General features: G+C 46.6%; 2 protein-coding genes across 3 annotated transcripts in view; one reads left to right on the forward strand and one right to left on the reverse strand.

Moving 5' to 3' along the window:
* LOC138754910 (AP-1 complex subunit sigma-1A) overlaps positions 1–3031 on the reverse strand; it is a 58463-nt gene extending 55432 nt beyond the window's left edge. The window contains exon 1 of one of the 2 annotated variants that reach the window (XM_069919905.1): positions 3007–3031. Coding sequence is in view for 1 of the 2 variants with exons in the window: in XM_069919906.1 (XP_069776007.1) it covers positions 2800–2802 (3 nt within the window). In the remaining variant the exon portion in view is untranslated. Of the gene's footprint in view, positions 1–2799; positions 2970–3006 lie in introns of those variants that run through there. The other variant, XM_069919906.1, reaches the window with a different exon arrangement.
* On the forward strand, positions 3012–20997 carry LOC138754909 (uncharacterized). Its single transcript, XM_069919903.1, has 3 exons — positions 3012–3223; positions 4860–5010; positions 20620–20997. The coding sequence occupies exons 1-3, from the start codon at positions 3072–3074 to the stop codon at positions 20920–20922; spliced, it is 606 nt and encodes a 201-aa protein (XP_069776004.1). The 5' UTR covers positions 3012–3071; the 3' UTR covers positions 20923–20997.
* The last annotated feature ends 913 nt before the right edge of the window (positions 20998–21910 follow it).

Raw genomic sequence — 21910 nt, forward strand, 5'->3', positions numbered from 1 at the left:
CCCTAACCTCCAGTTTTTAATCTCACCTAACCTCAGTGGGGAGAAAAAAACTGCTTGTATTTACTCTATCGCTACACAGAGGTGTTCTTTACATCGGAGAGACCGGTCGGAGATTGGGAGATTGCTTCACTGAGCAACTCCTCTCCGTCTACAACCACAGCAACCTCCCAGTAACCAACCATTTCAATTCTGAGTCTCACACTCCCAGAATCACGTCTATCCATGGCCTTTTGCACCATCCTTTTACCACCCACAAATTGGAGGAACAGCACCTCATCTTCCGTCTGGGCACTCTCCAACCAAATGGCGTGAACATTGCTTTCCGTTAAACTTCCTCGCATTTTCTTTCCCCTCCCACTTTACTGTCTTTCCAGTTCTCCTCTCCCTTCCCCCTTACCCACTCAGCTATCTCTCCTACCCCTCAATGCTGCTGTCCCCTCTCTCCCTTTATCCACCTATCATCTCCTGCCTTTGTCATCCTTCTCCCTTTTGTTTGGATGCCTGCTGGCATTCTCTCATACTTTGATGAAAGGCTCAAGCCCGAAACGTTGGTTAAGTACTTCTCCCTTTGCTACATAAAGGACACTGTTTGACCTGCTGAGCTTCTCCAGCGTTTTGTGTTTTTTATTACACATAAACAACTCTAGTGGAGAGCACCGCACCAGGATCCTCAGAGTTCACTTAATTAGTGAGCTATTGTGGACACTCAACATCTCCTCACTTGTCAGGAAGGCTCAACAATGAGTGCACTTCCTGAGAAGGCTGGGGCGGGCAAGGCTACCGGCCACCATCACGTCAACCTTCTGCGGAGCTCTATAAGGAGCATCCTGGTCGGCTGCATCACAGTGTGGGGCACGGTTGGTGCAGAGAAATGGATCGGAGGACTTGAAGAGTGGCAGAGAGGATTACTTGGGTCTCCCTCCCCCACATCAACATGATCTACCGGGATCGCAAAATCATCGAGGTCCATTTCCACCCCGCAAGCAGCATCTTTCAACTGCTCCCGAAGGGGAAGAGATCCAGGAGGATCAGAGCCAGCACCACCACGCTGAGGAACAGCTTCTTCCTCCGAGCAGTGAGAATGCTGAACGACCAAAGGAACTGCTAACACTAACCATCCAAGACTCTAACCTTATTAAACAATTTTTTTTTAGAACAGGAAATATTTGTCCTGCATATGTATTATTTCTCTGTCCTTTGATGAAGGGCTCAAGCCTGAAACACTGATGTACCTTTATCTTTGCTACACAGATGACACTCTTTGACGTGCTGAGTTTCTCCAACATTGTGTTTTTACTTCAACCACAGTGTGTACAGACTTTTGTGTTTTACTTTTGTTTCTCTAACATGTGTTAGGTCTAGTGTGTGTCTTGCAACAAGGAACGGAGAATGCCGTTTTATCAGATTGTACTTGTGCATCTGGATGACAATAGACTTGACTTAATGAAACATGAAAGTCTGCAGACGCTGTGGTTATAGTAAACACACACCAAAATGCTGGAGGAACTCAGCCAGTCTTTCAGCTTCCATGGGAGACAAAGATCTATTACTGACGTTTCGGACCTGAGCCCTTCTTCAAGGATAAGCACAATGAGTTAAATTAAGGAAATATCAGAATAGAGACAGAGCTGTCTGGGGCAGCTCTTCCAGACGAACAGAAGTTAATTGGATATAAGAAGGAGAGGGGTGAGAATTGATTTTGTCTGTGCGAAACGAGACAGGGAAAAAGGAGAACGACAAAGCTAGGGGAAGGTGGCGGGGAAAGAAGATGGGGGGGGGGGGGTTTTAACAAAGCCAGAAAGTTGATATTAATGCCATCTGGTTGGAGGGTAACCAGGTGGAAGATGAGTGTAAAGCCCTGAAAAAGGTAGTGGACACAGCCCAGGACATCACAGGCAAAACCTTCCCCACCATCAAAAAGATCTACTGGGAGCCCTGCCATCAGAGAGCAGTAGCAATCATCAAGGATCCACACCACCCAGCAAATGCTCTGTTCTCACTGCTGCCATCAGGAAAGAGGTCTCGGGGCCACGAGACTCACGCCCCCAGGTTCAGGAACAGCTAATCCCCTCCACCATCTGACTCCTTAACAACAAACACAATCAGGGACTCTGACTTTTGCACTTTGTTGTTTTATTCCTCTTCATATTGCAGTTAGTTGTTTGCATTTGTTTACATGTGTAGAGGTTTTTTTGCACTACCAATAAGTGGTAATTCTGCCTTACTCACAGGAAAAAGAACATCAGGGTTTTATGTGATGTCATGTATGTATGTACTCTGACAATAAACCTGAAATTTGAAAAGAAAGATAGAGACAGGGCTAGGGAAGGCGACAGGGGAAGAAGTGAAGTGGGGGGGAGGGCACCCATTTGGAAGATGAGGTGTTGTTCCTCCAATTCGCGGGCGGTCAGTGCACGCGTCCACAGACAGCAAGGGAACGGGATGGGGATTTTAAATGGATGGCGGGGGGGGGGGGGAATAAACTTGACCCTCTGCTCCTCAAATTAAACCAAAGATGTGATTCAAAGGGTTAAAAAGCTGCTCCCATCTTAAAATTGGCATCTTCCACTTGCTTACTTTTTGCTTTTGAAGCCCAAATTCCAAAAGACGGGGCCAAAGCAGTAATTAATAGGAAGGCAGGAGCCCAGTCAATGCACTGGCTGCAGAGAGTGGGCCACCTGGTGACGTCACGCGCCCTCACCTGGCCGCAGGTGAGCAGAAGCCGGAAAGAGGCGGCTGTTCTCCCACACTGTTTCTTTTTATTCCTCGCCCAATCCCTCGAGGCTTAAGTGCTCTTACCATACCGGCGGTGTACCAACTCCGATCGCGACCCTCTACCCCCGACGCTGTCCCGAAAACTTGCTTCGTCCACCGCCTCTCTCTCTCTCTCTCTCTCCCACCGCGCACACACACTCTCTCTCTCTCTCTCTCTCTCCCGCCGCCTCCGCCACTGCTGTCACTCAGCCATCGTGCGCCGCGCATGCTCCCACCACGCCTCCCGCTCACCTCGGCTTCAAGGTCGCGTTCGGCACTTTCCGGAAGACTTCGGCCGTGTCGGCTCGGTTCAAAGGATGCAGCGCGCATGCGATCTCCCGGCCGGGCGCCGCCGAGGGGCCCTCGGCCCTTCTCCCCCTCGCACCGAGCTCGTCCTTCGGTCTTTTCCGGATGCCTTCGGTCCTTCTGACCGGCGGCTCTCGGCGCGTGCTGCCGTTCAGCGGGAAAGGTTGCCCTGGCAACAGCGGCCTATGATGGAGGGATGGGACTTTATCCTAAAATGAAAACTAAATATGTTATTTTCTGTCATTTTTTAAAAGCTATTTAGCTTCTCCTCCTTCAGAACATAGAACATTCCGGCATGATACTGGCCTTTCGGTGCACGATGTGTCGATGTCCAAAACCTTGTCAACAAACTAATCCTTCCCCAACTCAACCCAGAACCTTCTATTTTTCTTGCACCATGCGCCTGAGTCTTTTAAATGCACCATATGTTCCAGCCTCCACCACCATCCCGGCAATGCTCCTGACGTCTCCCCTAACTTCCCTCCCTCCACTTTGTACTGATGTCCTCTGGTGTTTGCTATTGCCACCCTACGGGAAAAAAGGTGCTGATTGTCTTCTTTATCGATGCCTGTCATGATATTACAGACTTCCATTAAGTTAATCCCAGTTCTATTAACCTTGCCCCAAACAACACCTTCTCCAATCCAGGCAACATCCTGATAAATCCCCTCTGTTCCTCTCCATAGCTTCCACATCCTTCCTGTAATGAGGTGACCAGAACTGACTCCAAGTGTGGTCTAACCAGAGTTTTATAGAGCTGCAACATTACCTCACAACTCTTGAACTCAATCCCACGGCTAATGAAGGCACACATACCATAGGCCTTCTTAACTACCCATTCAACCTGCATAGCACCCTTGAGAAATCTATGAAATTGGACCCCAAGGTACCAACATACCTTGAAGAAGGGCTCAAAATGGTGGTTATAAATCTTTACCTCCTAAGGAGGTTGCAAGACCACCTGAGTTCCTCCAGTATTTCTGTGTTTTTACTATAATCATAGCATCAGTGTTTCACTCCATGGACCCCCAAGACCCTTCTGTTCTTCCACACTGCTAAGAATCCTGCAATTAACAATGCATCTTGCCTTCATTTTTGATCTTCCAAAGTACATCACTTCACACTTATCCGGATTGAACTCCATCTGCCACTCCTCGCCCAACTCTCCATCCCACTGTGAGAAGTGCCTTCACGTTCACAAAATATGCTCGAGACAAAAGTTGAGAACAAAGAACATTTATTTACATTTACAGCATTGAAAGGTTGGGTACTCTCCCCCTACCTTGGGAAAGTACACTGAGGGCGGGAAGCTTCTTTGTTTTTATACATTTTTCAATTAACCTCCCCTTACATTTTTCTTACATTTATCCTTCTTGGATTGGTTTGGCACTTTTCCCTATTCACCTGACTCTTGACTGACTCCGACATTCTCCTATCCCGTACTCACACCTCCTTTCCCCACCCCCTATTAAACAAGCCCTTTGTGTGTACGTGCATATTTCTTTATCTCCTTAAATTCCTCTGTTATCTTGTCTACTTTTTCATGGCCATTTTACACAAAGAACATTTTAGCTATTTCCTTGCTTTTTCTACCTTCTATAACTGTTTCTAAACTCCTACAATAATCAAAAAGTAACTGTTTCTAAACTCTGACAATCATCAAAAAGTAACTGTTTCTAAACTCCTACACCACCTATATCCTGTTGAAACCTTCGACAACCTTCTGCACCATCCACAGCTCCTCCGACCTTTGAGTCATCAGCAAACAAATCGACCCATCCCTCTATTTCTTTGTCTAGGACACATAAAAATCACAAAAGAGCAGGGGTTCCAGAACAGATCCCTGTGGAACTCCACCAATCAATGCATTCCATACGTTCCTTTACTGGAAGAGATCACTCAGGCTGCACGGGATTTGTACTTGAAGTCCAGTTATTTTTCGCACTACCGGTAAGTAGTAATTCTCCCTTGCCTGCCGAGAAAAGAATCTCAGTGTTGTATGTGATGTCATATACGTGGCTTTCCCTCCAACTGGATGGGATTAACATCGACTTCTCTGGCTTTTGTTAAACCTCCATCTCCCCTCCCCCACTTATTCACCTGTCATCTCTCCATTCACACAGACATGATAAATTTGACCCAGTCCCTCGTCAACACCTTCTGTTGGTCTGGATTCCTCCCCAAATTGTTTGAATTCAGAGACTTTCTGGGATATCCTGCCTTTTCTGAGTTTTTCTTGCAGCCTGTCGGGTTCCACTTCATGTTGTGCGTATACTCTGACGGTAAATCTCAAAACTGATATGACTGTTCAAATGCCCATATTACAACTTAAAGGTAATACCAAAATTGAGGATCGCCTTTGAAGTTCATCACTGATCATTTTTTAAAATCTACTTTCAGGTCCTTGAGTTACTGATGAGAAGGTGGTGATGGAATGCCTCACTTGTCAGGCAGTTCTTGTGAAGGTCCTCCCTGAAATGCTGTTGTTAGGGTGTCAGGAGTCAGATTCAATGACAATAAAGGAACAATGAAATATTTCCAAGTTTAGATGGTGGGAAATTTCAAAGGTTTTTTTCATTGTCATGTAATAATACTTTAAAATGTAATATACTTCAATATTTGCCCGCCCCAAGGCAAAAAATGAGTTGCCGTGAGCATTCCCCGGCGGCCTGTAACAATGGGAGAGAGAGTCCGTTCGGAGATGCAGAGTGTCCGTGGATTCGCCTCCCATAGCCCCCAGACCCCTGTCCGATCCACCCGAGTTCCAGATACGAACCTCCAACACTGATCAGGAAGCCTCCAGTGCCCACCCACCCACCCCCCCCCCCACTCCAACCAGGCCCTTGGGGATCCCCCTTCTTGCCCTCAGCGCCCTCTCATGGGCCCTAGTTCCCATGAGACCTTTCCCCCCTCCCCCACAACCAAATGGCATTTCCGTGTGGGTCCCCGACTGCAAGCAGCCAGCAGCCCATGCGGGCCCCTCAGCCGCTGAGCCCCTCGTTGGTCCGCCACCATGGTCCTCATCTCCTCTGGTTCTCTTTCTCAAAGTAAGGGGGAGGGGGTGTTCTCCCTGGTTTTCGCTTGTCCACTGCTCCCAGAGTCTGCAAACGCTCTGTTGTGAGAATGAAAACTTGGTGGTTGTTTTCCAAACTTTAATCAACTTAATTGTATGGATACAGTTAGAATTTATAAATAACATTCTAAATTCCTAAAGAGAAGTGGCGGCAGTCAGGATCAACTAAATATGAAATGCAAGCTCATTAACAATTAAGAATAACTTTGTAATATTACACCCTCGTAGTAACTGCCCAGCACAGAACTTTTGGATCCAGAACTCTGTGGTTGAAGGATTTCTGATTCTGTTTTTCTTGAGTACCCCATTCATCAGAATAATTTGGTGGAAATGTGATGCTGGCCTCCATTTCAAAAGGAATAGAATATAGAGCAGGGATGTGATGTTGAGGCTTTACAAGGTGAGACCTCACTCGGAGCAGTTTTAGGCTCCTCATTCAAGAAAGGATGTGCTGACGTTGGAGAAGGTCCAAAGGGGGTTCACAAGGATGATTCCGGGAATGAAAGGGTTTGATGGCTTTTGGCCTGAGCTCGTTGAAATTTAGGAGAATGAGGGGAGAATCTCATTGAAGCATTTTGAATGTTGAAAGACATGGACAGAGTAGGCGTAGAAAGGGTGTTTCCCCATGGTGGGAGAGTCTAGGACAAGAGGGCACAACTTCAGGATTGAAGGGTGTCCACTCAGAACAGAGACGGGGAGGAATTTCTTCAGCCGCCTGAATCTGTGGAATTTGTTGCCACGGGTTGGTGTGGAGATTGATGAGTTCTTGATTAACCAGGGCATTGAAGGTTATGGGGCAGTGGGGCTGAGTGGGAGAATGGATCAGCTCATGATTCGATGGGCTGAATGGCCTATTTCTGCTCCTATGCCTGATGGTAGCCAACATCTTGGCAGTGATCTCTGAAACTCATATTAAAGTTGGTTTTGCAATCCAGCAGACGGTGGTTGTGAAATGGGTGGGTTTACAATTTCTCACTCTTTCTGATGCATCTTGCACATTACCTTGGCAACAGTGATGTAAGGGGAAATGAATGAATGCATAAACTCCTGTGAAGAGATGTTCTGTTCACAAAAGGTGTGAGAGACAAGAATAACATTTTACAGCCTGTAAGAAGGCCCCTGTAATTTGGCCTCATGCATTTTCAAACAAAGGCCACCCGTAGATTGGCATGTCACCAAAGACAACCAGCAAAATTAAAATTACACCTTTAAACTACAATATCACGCGACTTAATTCTCCACAACCTATTCAAACTCAGTTTTCAAACACTAACGACCACAATATTGTAGCTGAAACCCCAGAAAATTTGACAAAAGCAATGATTGTAAAAACACCGGCAGCAACAAAATCAACAGCGCTTGCTGATGGGCGCATGCAGACGGGACCACGGGATTCGAAGCATTGTTGTCATTGGGTAATAATGACAGCACTGACCGGAGCACGTTAGAAGGTTCAAAAGGTAAATGAGCATCAAGTTTTAGGTTTGTATAGTGATAGATGTCAGAGGGGCTGACGAAAAATGCTTTTATTGTTATAATGAATGACAGGGATATTTTTTATAAAAAAATAATAAATTTCCACTGAAACACTGCACAAAAATTTTACAGAATGTTATTTTGGGGTCACCCCCTCTGATGGTGTCACCTGGTGTGGTCCGCACCCCCCTAGTGACACCAGTGCTCCTCACCCTTTTGTTCGACCGTTCTGCCTGGACCTTGCAGTTCCTGTTGAAAGGAATCTCACTGTGGATGTGGCCTGGCTCGCTGAGTTCTTTTGTCTATTGCTCCAATTTTACACCATTTTGTTTGTTCCAGCATCCGTAGGCTTCTTCTAGAAACACAATGCTGGAGAAACTCAGCAAGTCAAATAGTGCACTTTATATAGCAAAGATAAAGATACATCACCAATGTTTCAAGCTCCAGCCCTTCATCAAGGATGTTTCCCCATGGTCAGGGAGTCTAGGACAAGAGGGCACACTTCAGGATAAAAGGGCGTCAATTTAAAACAGAGACGCGCAGAAATTTCTTTAGCCAGATGGTCGCAAGTCTGTGTAACTTGTTGCCACGGGCAGCTGTGTAAGCCAGGTTGTTGGGTGCATTTAAGGCAGAGATCGATGGGTGTTTGGTTAGGCAGAGCATCAACGGTTACGGGGAGAAAGCTGGGGAGCAGGGCTGAGTGGGAGGACGGATCAGCTCTTGATTGGCGGGCCAGACTCGACAGGCCGATGGGCCTACTACTGCCCCTATGTCTTGTGATCACTGTTCCTTCTAAGCTGTGGGCGTGTGCACGTGCGCAGACCTGTTTTGCAACTAGGAAATGAATGTGTGCACAAAAAGTTAGTCACCAAACTGAACAAAGAATTTAAAGAATAGAATAAAATCTTAACTAAATAGTTTACTTCGTAGAATGCAATCATTCTTGTACGATATTAAAACATGCCTGTACAGTTTTATTAGCTATGAGACAGAGGCTGTGCCCAGATTATCTAGAAACAATGTTGTTTACATTTGCACAAGCATTCAGTTGGCATATACTGTTGTCACAGGGAAAAAAATTGCACAACTTGAGACTTTTGCACACATGGACTACTAAAAATGAGAGGGAACATTGGTTATGATTGTATAACCTCAGCAGGTTAAGCAACATCAGTGGGAGAAAATAACTGGCTCTTTCCCCCTCACCCCCCCCCCCACCCATTCACGCCACTCAACCTAGTGAGTTCCTCCAGCCTTTATTTTGCCACAGATTCCAGCATCTTTGGGCTCTCAGGTCTCTCCTATTTGCAGGAGGCACCTTGTTCCCTTTCGTTAGCTATCTCGAGCATTGCAATGGTTGTCCTTCTGGCAGGGAGGGACAAAACCATTTCCCGCTTCTTTTCATTCCTCTCATATTTCACAGGCCCAGGAATTTGCAGAGGTTCTGTGTGTCACCACAAACCTGTGGTGGAAAATGCACTAACCGGCTGAGTCACTGTCTGGTACGGGGACACCAGTACTCCCAAGCATTATGCCCTGTAAAAGGTAGTGGTCGCAGCCCAAGACATCATGGGCAAAAGCCCTCCTCCAACGTTGAGAGCATCTACTGGGAACGCTGCCATCGGAGAGCAGCAGCGATCATCGAGGACCTACCCCACCCAGCACAGGCTGTGTTCTCGCTGCTGCCATCAGGAAAGAGGTCTCAATGCCACAAGACCCACACCATCAGGTTCAGGAACAATGGCTCCCCCTCCACCATCAGACTCCTGAATGACAAACCCAATCAGGGGCTCATTTAAAGACTCTGGCATTTATACTTTATAGATTTTTGTTTTCTTTGTATTGCAGAGTCAGTTTGTTTACATGCATTATCTGTTTCCAGTTCTTTATTTGTTTACACGTGTACACTGTGTACAGTTTTTTTTTTGCACGTCCAATAAGTGGTAATTCTGCCTGGCCCACAGGAAAAAGAATCTCAGGGTTGCGTGAACTCTGACAACAAATCTGAACTTTGATTTCCTATGCCCAACTTTACCAGAAGCCAAACACTTTCCCTGGACCCTGACATTTTTTTTTACATATTTTTGCCCTGAATTCATCTATCATTCATGCATGGACAAGAAGGTCCGTCTATCCTCTTTAAATATCAGTTTCAATGTCATGTTGGAAATTCTATGTTACAAATCAAAACTTGGAAAAATATGCCAAAATAGAGTGGATGTTGAAACTTTATTCTGGTCAAATCTGTATTTAGTGTGAATGCCTCGAGTACGTCCCAACAACCGCCCAGCCGGCAGATCCTGACATTTAATTACAGAGGAACGGCTGCGTGGAATTGTTTTGTAGGAAGTTTTTAACTTTCCATTTTGCTGTGCATTTAGCTTTAAGGCGGGAACTTAAAGGCAATGTGAACTTGATGCACCATCAATAATCACAACAGACTGGAGTTGTGGAACTATCAGGCTTTTATTAACGATAAATTGGAGCAGTCACCATCCTCACTGACTGATCGAAGCAGAGTGGAAGGGGCTATGAGTAGGATCGGTCTCGGGAGTCGAGTCCAACCGGCAGCAGCCAATCATGGCGTAACAGTGGTTCACCCCAAAAACCCAACACGAATGTTATCGTGAAGAAACCAGGTCAGTGCCTCTACTTCCTCAGGAGTTTGTGGAGGTTCATCGGGAAACATCGGGAAACACTGGCAAATTTCTACAGATATATAGTGGAAAGTGTGCTGCGTCCTGGTCTGGTACGGGGACACCAATACCCCCACCCCCTCCCCCCCGAGTGTAAAGCCCTGCAAAAGGTAGTGGACACAACTCAGGACATCACAGAATAAAAACCGTCCCCATCGTCAAGACCATCTACAGGGAATGCTGCCATCGGGAGAGCAGCAGCAATCATCAAGGATCCACCCCACCCAGCAGACACTCTGTTCTCGCTGCTACCATCAGGAAAGAGATAGCGATGCCACAAAACTCGCACCCACCAGGTTCAGGAACAGCTGCTGCCCCTCCACCATCAGCCTCCTCAACAGCAAACTCAGTCAGGGACTCTTACTTATGCACTTTATTGATTATTGAATATTTATGTTCTGTATTTTGTTTCTGGTGCCTCCTTGTTTATATTTCTCTCTTTTGTAGACCTGTCTTCTTCAATCTGACCATCTGCCCGGCCTTCTCCCCACAACCTTTGACACTCTGGCTAATCAAGAACTTATGCCTTCAACCCATCCAACGACCCGGCCTCCACATCCTCCCATGACAACATATTCCACAGATTCACCACCCTCTGGCTGAAGAAATTCCTCCATTTCTCTGTTCTAAACAGATTCCCTCTTGTCCTAGACTCTCCCACCATGGGGAAACAACCTTTCTTCTTTGGCTTGGCTTCGCGGACGAAGATTTATGGAGGGGGTAAATATCCACGTCAGCTGCAGGCTCGTTTGTGGCTGACAAGTCCGATGCGGGACAGGCAGACACGGTTGCAGCGGTTGCAGGGGAAAATTGGTTGCTTGGGGTTGGGTGTTGGGTTTTTCCTCCTTTGCCTTTTGTCAGTGAGGTGGGCTCTGCGGTCTTCTTCAAAGGAGGTTGCTGCCCGCCAAACTGTGAGGCGCCAAGATGCACAGTTTGAGGCGATGTCAGCCCACTGGCAGTGGTCAATGTGGCAGGCACCAAGAGATTTCTTTAGGCAGTCCTTGTACCTTTTCTTTGGTGCACCTCTGTCACAGTGGCCAGTGGAGAGCTCGCCATATAACACGATCTTGGGAAGGCGATGGTCCTCCATTCTGGAGACGTGACCCACCCAGCGCAGCTGGATCTTCAGCAGCGTGGACTCGATGCTGTCGACCTCTGTACTCTGTCCACACCTTTCAACATTCAAAATGCTTCAATAAGATCCCCCTCTCAAAATGACACTATGTATATTCAAGAGGGAAATGTTTATGTATATTTTGGTCAATATGGTTCATACTGTGAAAAATAAAAAAAATTTAAGAAATAACATCCCCTCTCATAATTAGACTCCAGCCAATTACTACAGGTGCACCGTGGAGAGCATTTTGGCTGGTTGCATCATTATCTGGTATGGAGGTGCCAATGCGCAGGACACGAAGAGACTTTGGAGGGTGTGAACTCAGCCTGTGCCTTCATGATCATTAGTTTTCATTCCATTAAGGACTTCTACAATAGACAAAAGAATTGATCATTAGTTTTCATTCCATTAAGGACTTCTACAATAGACAAAAGAATTGATCATTAGTTTTCATTCCATTAAGGACTTCTACAAGAAAGCAGCCTCTATCCTCAAGGACCCACTCCCCCACCCACCACCCAGGCCGTGCCCTCTTCACTCTGCTACCCTTGGGGAAGAGGTCCAGGAGCCTGAAGACAAGCTCCCAGCAGCACAAGAACAGCTCCTTCCCTCCGCCCTCAGATTCCTGAACGGACAACGAACCACAGCCTCACTTTTCACCTTTCGTTTGCATTAATTAATGAATTTTCACACAGATGGCGTAGCAGTCAGCGCCGCGCTGTTACAGTGCCACACTGTTACAGTGCCAGCGGCCCTAGGGTTCGAATCCGGCACCGCCTGTAAGGAGAGTTTGCATGTCCTCCCCATGTCCACGTGGGTTTCCTCCGGGTACTCCAGTTTCGGGGGGGTTGCGGTGGGGGGGGGGGGGTTGTTAGTTGACCGACCTCCCACCATTCAATTGGGTTAACTGGGTGTAAATGGGGCGGCAAGGACACGTGGCCTGAAAGGGCTTGTAACGTGCTGTATGTCTGAATTTTTTAAAGAAGAATTAAAATGTAATTTATGGCAAGTTTTGTACAATGAATTTCCTGACACTTGTTCAATAAATTTTAATTCAAAAAATATATTTTGTGTTCCTGTTATTTGCAAAAGTAATTTGTTTTATTCTGAATAATTCTTGGACATTTTGAGAGATGAGATAAGATGCACTGTAATTATAAGTCTTTCTCTTATCCTTTCTTATCCTTGTTAAAAGCTGCCTCTTCCTCCAAGTGTCATTACTGTACAGAACAAGCTTAATTAAAAATATTTGCAGAGCTGCAGTGATCAAGGAAACCAGGCAACCAATTAATGAAGCCAAGCATAGGGTTATGCCACGGATATAATCTGACTGATTTGCCAGTGAACAGCACAGAATTTCTCTTCCTTCCCCCTGCCTGAGCCTTCTCCAACAATCAGTAAGGTCAGAGCTGATGTGATATCTCTTCCCAGCTCCAATTTCCTGCCAGTTTCATTAACACTTGAATCTCCTGCAGTTCAGCCTTGAATAATTTCAACTCAGCTTCTCGCCACCATCCCAGAGAAGATATCCTTCCTCGTTTCCACTCCAGTGGTGTATGCAAGTGACATGACCCTTCATGGTTAACCGTGTTCTCACTGGCCGGCTCGTGACTCCTCTCCTTTCTCCCCCCCCCAATAAAGCTTGTCGGCCTACAAGCCTGCCCCCCCCCCCAGTTCAGCATGTGCCAGCAACACTAAGGGATGGTGTCCATCTCCTGCCAATAAATGCCTTCAGTTCCAATGACCTCAGTCTTTGCGTAACTGATCGTGCATCACATCCATACAGTGTGATAAAAGGCCCTTCCGGCCCATGAGTCCGTGCCGCCCAATTACACCCGATTGACTTACAACCCCCGGTAAGTTTTGAAGGGTGGGAGGAAACCGGAGCCATCGGAGGAATATCTGCACACATTACGGGGAGAATGCAACCGCTCCTTTCAGACAGTGTGGGATTCGAAATCTGATCCCCATCGCTGCCCCTGTAACAGCACTAGCCACTACGCCAACTGTGCCCGCCCTGTAATGTAATGACTGGCAGGTTAGGCAGCATCTGTGGAGAGTGAGACAGAGTTTATGATAGAGGTTGATGAATATTCCATGAGACCATAAGGCAGAGGAACAGAAATAGGCTATTCAGCCCATTGAGTCTGCACCACCATTCAATCATGACCTGATCCATTGTCCCACTCAGTCCCAATGCCCAGCCTTGAAATTTAAATTTAAAATTACTGTACAGTAACAGGCTCTTCTGGCCCACGAGTCCGTGCCGCCCAATGTCGCCCAATTGACCTACAATTCCCGTACTTTTTGATTTCTCCCCGTCACCTTGGATGCCCTGGCTAATCAAAAACCTCTGCCTTAAACACACCCAATGACCTGGCCTCCATACCCCCCCCCCCCCCCGGCAACAAATTCCACAGATCTACTGCCCTCTGGCTGAAGAAATTCCTCCTTTCTAAGCGGATGCCTTTTGATCCTGAATTTGTGCCCTCTTGTCCAAGACTCTCCCTCCGCGGGGAAACAACCTTTCTACCTCTACTCTGTCCACGCCTTTCAACATTCGAAATGTTTCAGTGAGATTCTCTCAAATTCCAAGGAGTACAGGCCAAGAGCCTCATAGATTAACTCTCTCATCCCAGTTCAGAACAGGGAAATTGAAGGTGTTTTTAATTTGGAGAGGAAGGGTGGAGGAACAATCCCCCTTCTTTTCTCTTTGACATAAATTGTTCGACTTCCCACCTCTCCCGGTTTAATGTTAATGGACTAAATAACACGATCAAGAGAAAGAGGGTATTGGCTTATATTAAAAAATTGAAGGTTGATGTGGCCTTCTTGACTAATAAAGAGCATCAAAAATTATAAAGAGATTGGGTTGGATAAGTTATAGCGTCCTCTTTTAATTCTAAAGCAAGGGGATTAACAAGAAGTTAACTTTTAAATTGGAGTCGGTTTTTGAAGCGGCTGGTAGACTTTTGATTGTTAATTGTACATTTTTTTCTGAATGTTGGACTTTAATGTATGTTTATGCTCCGAATACTGATGATGAACAATTTATGGTGGATTTTTTATTTCATCTAAGTCACGTTTACGATAAAATTATGGTAGGGGTGATTTTAACTGTTGTTTAGACCCATTATTGGACAAATATCCTAAATTGGCAATTAGAACTAAAATGGCTAAGCAGCTAATGGTGTTAATGAATACACATGAATTTAGTAGATATATGGAGGAAATTAAATATTCAGCACTTTTTGAATTGTTTTTCTCCACCCTGAGGCTTTTCCCGCTCGTTTTCACCAAGGATTGTCATGAGATAAGCAGGCGGAGAAAGCTCAAAGTTCAGATTTTTCGTCAGAGTACAGGCATGTACATGAACCCTGAGGTTCTTTTCCCTGTGGTTGAGGTAGAATTTATAGTGTAAGACTGTAAGATCTACTCACGAGAAAGATAACCGTATAAAAGAGAGAAATGTAAACAAAGAAAGAGGGAGAGGCAGAGAATAACGTGTGTGTTTAATGAAAACACACTGGTGAGGTGTCAATTATGATTCAGATCCCTCCTCTCTCTCTCTTTATCTCTCTCTATCTCTCCTTTCTTTTTCTGCTTCTCTCTGTCTCTCTTTCTCCCACTCTCCCTCTCTTTTGCTACCTCTTTCTCTCTCTCCCTCCCTCCTTTTTCTTTCTCTCTCTCCCTCTCTCTCCCTCTGTCTCTCTCTTTCTCTCCCTCTTTCTTTCTCTCTCCTTCCATTCTTTCTCTCTCCTCTCTCTCCCTCCCTCTCTTTCTCTCTCCTGCTCACTTTCTCTGTCTTTCTCCTTCTCCCTCTCCCTCTCTCTTTCTGTCTCTCTCTTCCTCCCCACACCTTTTACATTTTCTCTTTCCCTCTAAGCTCATTTCGAGCCAAAAGCCTGGGGAGTGTTTAAAGCCGTCATTAATTTCTCCATTTGCCCAGAGTATATCTCTGCCTCGGAGCATCGTACTTCCCACGTGGTTAACATTGATCCAGACTGCTAAAAGGAAATATTTCTGGGGGATGCTTTCTCGAACGCTTGCCTTGTTTTTGACACAGTTTGTTGTAACAGGGCCACGAGGGAGGCCACTTCAGAGAGTACCAGAGAAGCAGCCAGATTGCTGTGGATTGAAGCAATAAATACTGAGGTTTGTCACTCCCTCTCGGTTTAGCTTTATCCAGAATGGAGGACCATCGCCTTCCCAAGATCGTGTTATATGGCGAGCTCTCCACTGGCCACCGTGACAGAAGTGCACCAAAGAAAAGGTACAAGGACTGCCTAAAGAAATCTCTTGGTGCCTGCCACATTGACCACCGCCAGTGGGCTGATATCGCCTCAAACCGTGCATCTTGGCGCCTCACAGTTTGGCGGGCAGCAACCTCCTTTGAAGAAGACCGCAGAGCCCACCTCACTGACAAAAGGCAAAGGAGGAAAAACCCAACACCTAACCCCAACCAACCAATTTTACCCTGCAGCCGCTGCAACCGTGTCTGCCTGTCCCGCATCGGACTTGTCAGCCACAAACGAGCCTGTAGCTGACGTGGACTTTTACCCCCTCCATAAATCTTCGTCCGCGAAGCCAAGCCAAAGAAAAGAATAGTTTCAAGATGTGGGTGACAAGGTTAGCGCGGTGCTATTACAGTGCCAGCAGCCCGGGTTTGAATCTGGCACTGTCTGTAAGGAGTTTCTCCATTCTCCTTCATGTCTGCGCGGCTTTCCCCTGGGGGGTCCGGTTTCCTCCCCCCTCCATAGCCATAGGACAACCTCAAGATCCAGGGGAGTAGAATGAGAGGGGATCTCGTGGAGAGGTATAGAATCACGAAAGGCATGGATAAGATATTGGTAGGTAAGTTGTTCCCATGGGTGGGGGAGACCAGAACCAGGGGACGTGGCCTCAAGATCCAGGGCAGTAGGTTTAGGATGGAGATGAGGAGTAACTGCTTTTCCCAGAGGATGGGGAACCTGTGGAATTCGCTGCCTATTGAAGCAGTGGTGCCCTAGTTCTTGTCTCTCCTGTCAGTGGTGTTACAACTCAAACCAGCAAAGAACAGAAGACACAATTCAAAAGGTTTAAATCATAGCTCTAAATTTTATTAATGACTATTAACAATATAGTGTCTTAAACCATTTAACCCCACTATATCTATAACGAATACACAGATATCATACCTTTATAAACAGTGGCTATGTAAAAAAGACCCTAGACCACGTGTCCAAAGAGAAAAAATCCCCCCCAAAAACCCCAGGTCAGTCGGTCAAGTAAAAATGGAGTCTGCAGAACTTGATCCCAGAGCTCAATGTCCAAATTCAGTCCCCCCACCTGAATAACAAAAGGATGCCGTATTGAACTTTGGAGAGAGAAATGACTGACGTTACGTTGCCGTAAGCTTATATACCCTTTCTCAAGACTTCCTTAGACGACTTCCCTCGGTTCTCAAATTGTGGTTCTTAATCCTTCATGCACCTTTCACACAGCTTTCCTGTCAGTCTCTGCCGCTCCGACTGCCGTTCTGAGCATTCCATTCTCTCTCTCTCTGTTTACCCAGCTGCACCACGAGTCATGCAGAGTTCCCAGCAGAATTCCAGCCTTTATGAGGACAGTCCAAAAGGTCAGTCCATGCTCCATAACTTATCTATGCCTTTCTTCATTTTGTCCATTTCTATAAGATTCCCTCTTATTCTTCTGAATTCCAGCGAGCTAAATTAAAATCCAATACAACAGATCTGTGTATTTAATGTGTCTGCGGAGAAAGACAGACAGAGAAGCAGGCGAAATAGCCCCTTGCATTGATTAGCACAGTTGTCAGGTATGGTAGACTGGGTTATACTGTCTCTGCAGTATTGAGAGAGAGGTGTGCTGTCTTTCTAACATTGAAAATCTTGGCAAACTTCTAAAGATGTGTGGTGGAAAGTGTGCTGCATCGGGGTCTGGTACAGGGACACCAATACCCCCAAGCGTGAAGCCCTGCAAAAGGTAGTGGACACAGCCCAGGACATCACGGGCAAACCCCACCCACTGTCAAGAACATCTACAGGGAACATTGCCATCAGGAAAGAGGTATAGGTGCCACAAGACTCGCACCACCAGGTTACCTCTCAACCATCAGACTCCTCAATGACAAACTCAATCAGGGACTTATTTAAGAGCTTTTGTTTTACACATTATTTTTATTGAATACAGTCAAGTGTCACTTAACATCCACAATATGTTCTGTGCAATAGGACGTTATATGATTTGGATGTTGTGTGAGCACCATATTATAGTTACATAGGCATTTATTATGACTATTAAGAGATGTATTATGGGTTATATCTGTACTGTACCATTATACACCTGACAGCACATCCACTTTGTATACAAGGGACATAAGATATACGTGTTGCGTGTAAGAAGCCGCTACATCCCGTTCTCCGATCAGGAGAATTCTTGGGTGGCAACACATCCGAGGATCTGTCCTGGATGCGATCACAAAGAAGGCTCGCCAGCGGCTGTATTTGGTGAGGTGTCTGAGGAGATTCAGTACATTACCGAAGACTCTCATCAACATCTATCGGTTGCATTCTGACTGGTTGCATGACTGCCTGGAACGAAGACATCAATGCTCAGGACGAGAATAAACCCCAGAGGGTTGTGAACTCGGCCTGCGACATCACTCCACTCCATCAAGGATACTGACACGAGGCAATAGACAATAGACAATAGACAATAGGAGCTGGAGTAGGCCATTTGGCCCGTCGGGCCAGCACCACCATTTTAGATCATGTCCTCAAAGACCCCCCCACCACCCAGGCCATTTCCTCTTCACTCTGCTACCATCGGGGAAAAGGACAAGGAGCCTGAAGACAAGCACAAGGACGGCTTCTTCCCCTCTGCCATCCGATTCCTGAATGATCAATGAACCACAGGCACTGCCTCACTTTTCGTGCTCTGTTATCTGTTATTATAAGATGGTTATAATATGAACGTTTGCCATGATGCTGCCTCAAAACCCCAAATTTCATGACTTGTCCATGACAATGGATTCTGATTCTGAGATTTTGAACTCTATTTTAACCTTGTGGGTTCAGAGACATATATGCAGCCGGGCGTTGCCCGAACGGACGTTATGCAGCGCATGACAGTCATCAGGTCAAGTTGATTGCCACCCGACTGCACAAGTACAACCCGACCAGGCAGCGTTGCCAAACACAGACAGGCAGAAAGCACACACGAGGCACAGCCAGAAAAATAATGCTGGGAATGTCTGACTTGGATATTGGCTGAAGCCAGTATCATTCTTTTTCTGTCCTGCTGAATCACAATCTTCCTCCTTCTCCTTTCTCAGTGATTGGGAATTCCTCCAGGAGCGGAGGGCAGGTGAATGAGAGCTTTGTGCTGAGGTGAGACCTTGAATAAAAGCAGATGGCTCCATATTATTCATTCCCTCAGGAGATGTTTTATTGAAAGACCCACTTACTAAACTTCTGTTTACAACCATGTCTGAATCAAGATGTTGCCTGGTTTGGGAAATAAGTCTTATGAGGCAAGATACTGGGATTTTTCACTTTGGACCATAGAAGGATGAGAGGAGACGTGTTAGAGGTCGACAAGATTATGAGAGGCCTAGATAGGGTGGACAGTCAGCGCCTAATTCCCAGCAAGCATCGTGTAGAAAGTCAAGGGAGGGAAGTTTAGGGGAGACGTCTGTAGCACTATCAATGAGACAGTCGAGATCAATAGGCTTTAATCACTATAAATGCAGTCATATCTTACGTGCAGTTGGCCCGATTCCAAGGAAGAGGGACTGGGTGAATCTGCCTTTATTAGTGATCCCTGGAGGGGGTGGAGTTACAGAATTGTGGTGTGGAGGGGGGGGGGGGGGGGGGGTGCGGGCCAACCAGTGCAATGACTGCAATACAGTGTTCCATGGAGGATAAGTTTCACACACAGAGAGTTGTGAGGGCCTGGAATGCCTCGCCAGGGTGAAGGTGGAGGCTGGAACATCAGGGGCATTTCAGAGACTCTTAGACAGGTACATGGATGGAAGAAATATAGAGGGTTACGGGGTAGGGAGGGTTTAGTTTTTTTTTAAAGGAATATATGGGTTAGCACAACATGATGGATTGAGTGGCCTGTACTGTGCTGTATATCTGTGTTCTCTGCGTACAGAAGATATTATAAGTGTGCAAGATTCTTTTTAAAACTGTGCCTTGAGCGACAGGATGACGTTTATCACAGGGACACAACATCAATTTCAAATTCATAATAGTATTAGTAGGTTTGTAACACTTACGAGTTACTCCAAATGGGATAAAGACAGTGTATGGGTGATGCTCATCGCAGGAAGTCTTCAAGGTTCAAGGCTTCTTTTATCACCATGTAATAATACTTTAAAATGCTACATACATGATTTATTGTAACTTCTGCCGGTTGTAAGGAAGACAAAGAGCGGCCATGAGCATTTCTCGATGACCCCAACAATAGGGGAGAGTCCCTCCCGAGACCTCGGCTCTGTCCGCCGTAGTAGCGTGGATCTCCCAGCAGCTGCCCCTTTTAACCACCCGCCCCGTTCCCTCGTTGACAGGTCTGCCCAGAGTCTTGGCGCACTGGCAGACTGAGACCACCCGCAAATTGATGGAACAACACCTCATCTTCTGAGACCACCTGCAATTTAGGGGAACAACACCTCATCTGGATGGCGGTGGCATGGGCTTCTATTAAACGCCCCCTCCCCTTCTTGTTGCCCCATCACTTCTCCCCATCTCGCTCTCTCTCTCTCTCTCTCTCTCTCTCTCTCTCTCTCTCTCTCACCTCTCCTCTTATCGTAACCAATGAACGCCTTTTGTTGGTCTGGACCCCTACCCCGGCTGGTCTTCAGTCTTTCTTCTGACACTTCCTGTCCTCTGCTTAATCCCTGGGGAAGGGCTCAGAGCCTGAAACGTTGGTAATATATCGTCACCTCCTGGGAATGCTGCGAGACTGGCTGAGTTCCTCCAGCATCTTACTGTGTACATCACTTGGGATAAGCTTTTCAAACGTCGTGACGGTCTACGCAGGAAATATTCAACTAGAGCTGCCATTCTCAATGGCTCATACGCCCCTTCCCCCCCCCCCCCACCCCCCACCCCCCACCCCCGGAGCCCATGGCCCAGGGGAGGGAGAGGGCATGGACTGAAATCATAAAATACTTTTAATTTTGTTTTATGCAGTCGGTCAGAGAGATGTATGGAAGAAACCAAATGAAGCTGCCTACTTCACAGGCAAAGGGGGCCTGTGAACTCGAGGTTCAAAGTTCAGGTTTATTGTCAGGTTTATCGAGGACGTCCACAGGAGTCGGTGTCTCAAGAAATGAGCCTCTATCCTCAAGGACCCCACCACCACCCAGGCTGTGTCCTCTACACTCTGCTACCATCAGGAAGGAGGTCCAGGATCCTGAAGACGAGCACAAGGACAACTTCTTCCCCTCTGCCATCGGATTCCTGAACAGACAATGGACCCCAGACTCTGCCTAACTCTCTCACACCAATTTATTTAAAACCTAGAGCTGCCTGAGGCACTGCCACTAAACAACAGATTTTGTGACCAGTTCAGGACAATAAATTTTGATTCTGATTGGTGAGGTGGGTGGTGTGTGTCCCAGGATTGATGAGTTAGGTGTTGGGCATCTCAGTTTGTACATGGTTTGAACAGTCGAGGTCCCAAATCTCAGGATCAATGAACCAGGGAATCTTGAGATTGTCTAGAATGGCAGAATTATGTCTCAGGAATGGGGGCCCTGGCACAGTCTGACTTGGGATGAGTACGTTTTGACTCAAGGTGGTAAGCTGAGCCAGGATTGATGAGTTATCAATGACTAAATTTAACCACATGACCCCAAAGATAATCCAACCAGTGCTTGGAATGTCTGAGAGGCCAAATGTTCCTTAGAATAGGAATATGTAGAAGCGGCCCAGTTGGCGAAGTGGTTGGCGGAACGTCTTTAAGTCCGTACATTCTCCCTGTATCCCCCGGGGGGGCCTTTGGATTCCTCTCACTGTTTGAAACGTATGGAGGGGTTTGTAGGTCTGTAAGGAGTTTGCACATTCTCCCTGTGTCTGCGTGGGTTTCCCTGGGGGAGGGCTCCAGTTTTCTCCCACCATTCGGAACGTGCGCAGGTTTGTAGGTCAATCGTCTGCAAGGAGTTTGTATGCTCTCCCCGTGTCTGCACGGAGGTTTCCCTCCAGGGGCTCTGGTTTCCTCCCACCCTTCAAAGCATTGCCATCTCAGGCCTGCACGGAGTCGATGGCAGTCGGGCTGGGCAATAGGACCCTGCGGGGGCAGCACTGTGTCTCTGCTGCCCCGCTCTCCCTGGGTCCACATTGCTGTTATGGGTGGGGAATTTTTCTCCGGGGTTGGCCAGCAGATGCTGAACAAAAGGGATGTAATAAGATTTCTGGGCTGGATAGATTTCTTGTAAGAGCATTAAAGATTACGGAGCCAGTGCGATTAAGTGGGATAATG

Source organism: Narcine bancroftii, chromosome 2 (genome assembly GCF_036971445.1).
Source record: "Narcine bancroftii isolate sNarBan1 chromosome 2, sNarBan1.hap1, whole genome shotgun sequence".
NCBI lineage: Eukaryota > Metazoa > Chordata > Chondrichthyes > Torpediniformes > Narcinidae > Narcine > Narcine bancroftii.

What these genes read in the sequence shown, in the direction of transcription:
- LOC138754909 (XM_069919903.1), top strand. Translation starts at nt 3,072, where the DNA reads ATGCAGCGCGCATGCGATCTCCCGGCCGGGCGCCGCCGAGGGGCCCTC. An exon ending in GCTGCCGTTCAGCGGGAAAG is followed by an intron (nt 3,224 to 4,859) that starts GTTGCCCTGGCA and finishes TTCTTTGTCTAG; the next exon opens with GACACATAAAAATCACAAAA. An exon ending in AGTTATTTTTCGCACTACCG is followed by an intron (nt 5,011 to 20,619) that starts GTAAGTAGTAAT and finishes TGTTTTATGCAG; the next exon opens with TCGGTCAGAGAGATGTATGG.